General features: G+C 41.9%; 1 protein-coding gene across 1 annotated transcript in view; it reads right to left on the bottom strand.

The window, feature by feature from the left end:
- The window catches only part of LOC106874738 (uncharacterized), a 13,678-nt gene extending 12,254 nt beyond the window's left edge, over positions 1-1,424 (bottom strand). Inside the window, exon 1 of the mRNA XM_014922573.2 lies at positions 308-1,424. Within this exon, the coding sequence (XP_014778059.1) occupies positions 308-464 (157 nt within the window). The 5' untranslated portion in view covers positions 465-1,424. The remainder of the gene's footprint in view (positions 1-307) is intronic.
- Between the last annotated feature and the right edge of the window lie 861 nt (positions 1,425-2,285).

Genomic DNA, 2,285 nt, shown 5'->3' with positions numbered 1-2,285 from the left:
TGTGTGTGTGTGTGTGTGTGTGTGTGTGTGTGTGTGTGTGTGTGTGTGTGTGTGTGTGTGTGTTTATATAAAAATATACGTATGTGAATATATATACACTTACACATTTAAGCGTACATATATGTATATATACATGCATACATACATATATAGATGCACACGTTCGTATGTATGTATGTATGTATGTATGTATACATTTACACAAGTACATGTATACACACACACACATACACACACACACACGCAGACACACACACTCACACACAAATGCAATATAAAAGAATTTCTAGAGGAAAACAATACAAACCTTTCGTATCATCATATTCGGCGGACACTGAGTGGCCGGAGAAAGTGACCAACAGTAGAAGTATTAGAAGTAATATATCCTGAAGCCTTGCGGTTACATGTCCGGCATGAGTGTTATCCAGGGACGGCCCCAACCGCTGGTATTTGATCCTCGTCATTCCTGTTTAAATACGTCCTTCCCTGACAGCAGCAAGCTCTGTGAATGCTGTTTGGCCGCTGAGGGTTTTCGTGTGGTCCGCAACTGAGAAACTCCACCTTCGAATGATCCCGTATAAAATTTTTCTAACGTATGTATGCGGTGGGTTGATGGTGTTGTTGTTCTTCTTCTTCGGTTACTGCCCCATACGAAATGGTCCGACGCTACCCCGTTGCTTATTCGTTGCTATCCTCCTTAGACTGTCTACCCGGTATTTTCATCTATCCAATAACAATAACAAAAACAAAAGACTAAGAACTCTTAACTCTGCCTTCTGTGTTGTAAATATTACGACTCCGGTAGCCACAGAAACAAGGGTCTGCTACCCGGATCGACTCTCTGTTCGGTTCAATTTCGACCTTTCCTTCTTCCTTCCTTCCGTCCTTTCTTTCTTTCGTTCTTTCTTTCTTTCGTTCTTTCTTTCTTCATCACGCCACTGCGGCCCTACCTACCCTACTCTACCCGTCTTGTTTATATTCCTTGCAAAATAGCAACCGCTGTAGTAGTAGTAGTAGTAGTAGTAGTAGTAGTAGTAGTAGTAGTAGTAGTAGTAGTAGTAGAGGGAGTGGTGATAGGGATGTTAATAGCAGTGGTGATGGACGGGATGTTCGAGGGGGTATGGTAATAATAGTAGCAGTAGTAGTAGTAGTAGTAGTAGTAGTAGTAGTAGTAGTAGTAGTAGTAGTTGTTGTTGTTGTTGTTGTTGTTGTTGTTGTATGTGAAATGCAATTGACGAAGGTATCGCTATGCTGTAAGCGCTAAGTGTGAACCACCTCCCGTAAAGAGAAGAATCGCCTCTATGCGATCGCTCCACATGCTAGAAATGGCAGCCAAATCTACCTCAAAATCACACCCTACTCGCTTCAACAAAGGAAGAAAAAGAAGTACGTATTCACACTGAGACGGTATGTCTCGACTTGCTAGAAACAACAGCAGTAGCCTAATTACCTTCGAATTTATATCCTACAGTCTCCAAACAAGACGCGCACGTTTTGGCTATGTAGTCCTAGGTACCCAATACCAGAGAAAGAAATGGAATAGTCATGTTAGGAACGCCTTTGGTCACGGGTCTGTTGGATGAGAGCTTAGTTGAAGGTTAACAACAAAAGCCTCAATTTTTATTTATATATTCATTAATTTATTATTCTATATTGCAATATTGAAGAATGGCGTCGTTAGCTACAGGTTTCTAACGGGTAATTCACTGGTCTACACTATTGGAGTACCTGTACAGATGATGAGAAGGGATTTCGTTCAAAGAGCACCGGTTTTTCGGCAGTGTTTAAGAAAAGCTATAAACGCATTTACATACATACATACATACAGGCAGACTGACAGACGGTCGGACGGAAGGACAGACAGACAGACAGGTAGATGGATGGATGGATGGATAGAGAGAGAGAGAGAGAGAGAGATTTTGTGTTTGTTTCACATGATCCTTAACGTAAAATTGTACGCTGAAATTTGTATCTTGAGAAGTGAATTAGAACCAGTTAATGTGCTTACACTGGCCAAATGACCCATCCAACATGCAACAACATTGTATGCATACATACGCAAATACATACAGGCGTGGCTGTGTGATAAGTAGCTTGCATCCCAACCACATGGTTCCGGGTTCAGTTCCACTGCGTGGCACCTTGGACAATTGTCTTCTCCTATAGCCTCGGGGCGACCAAAGCCTTGTGAGTGAAAACAGAAAGAAGCCCATTGCATGTGACGGGCTTCTTTCAGTTTCTGTCTACCACATCTACTCACAAAGCTTTGGTTTTTAGAAGACACA

The sequence above is a fragment of the Octopus bimaculoides genome, chromosome 14 (assembly GCF_001194135.2).
Source record: "Octopus bimaculoides isolate UCB-OBI-ISO-001 chromosome 14, ASM119413v2, whole genome shotgun sequence".
In the NCBI taxonomy this organism is placed as follows: domain Eukaryota; kingdom Metazoa; phylum Mollusca; class Cephalopoda; order Octopoda; family Octopodidae; genus Octopus; species Octopus bimaculoides.
Note: the sequence above shows the minus strand (reverse complement) of the source record. Positions and strands in the feature narration are given on the sequence as shown.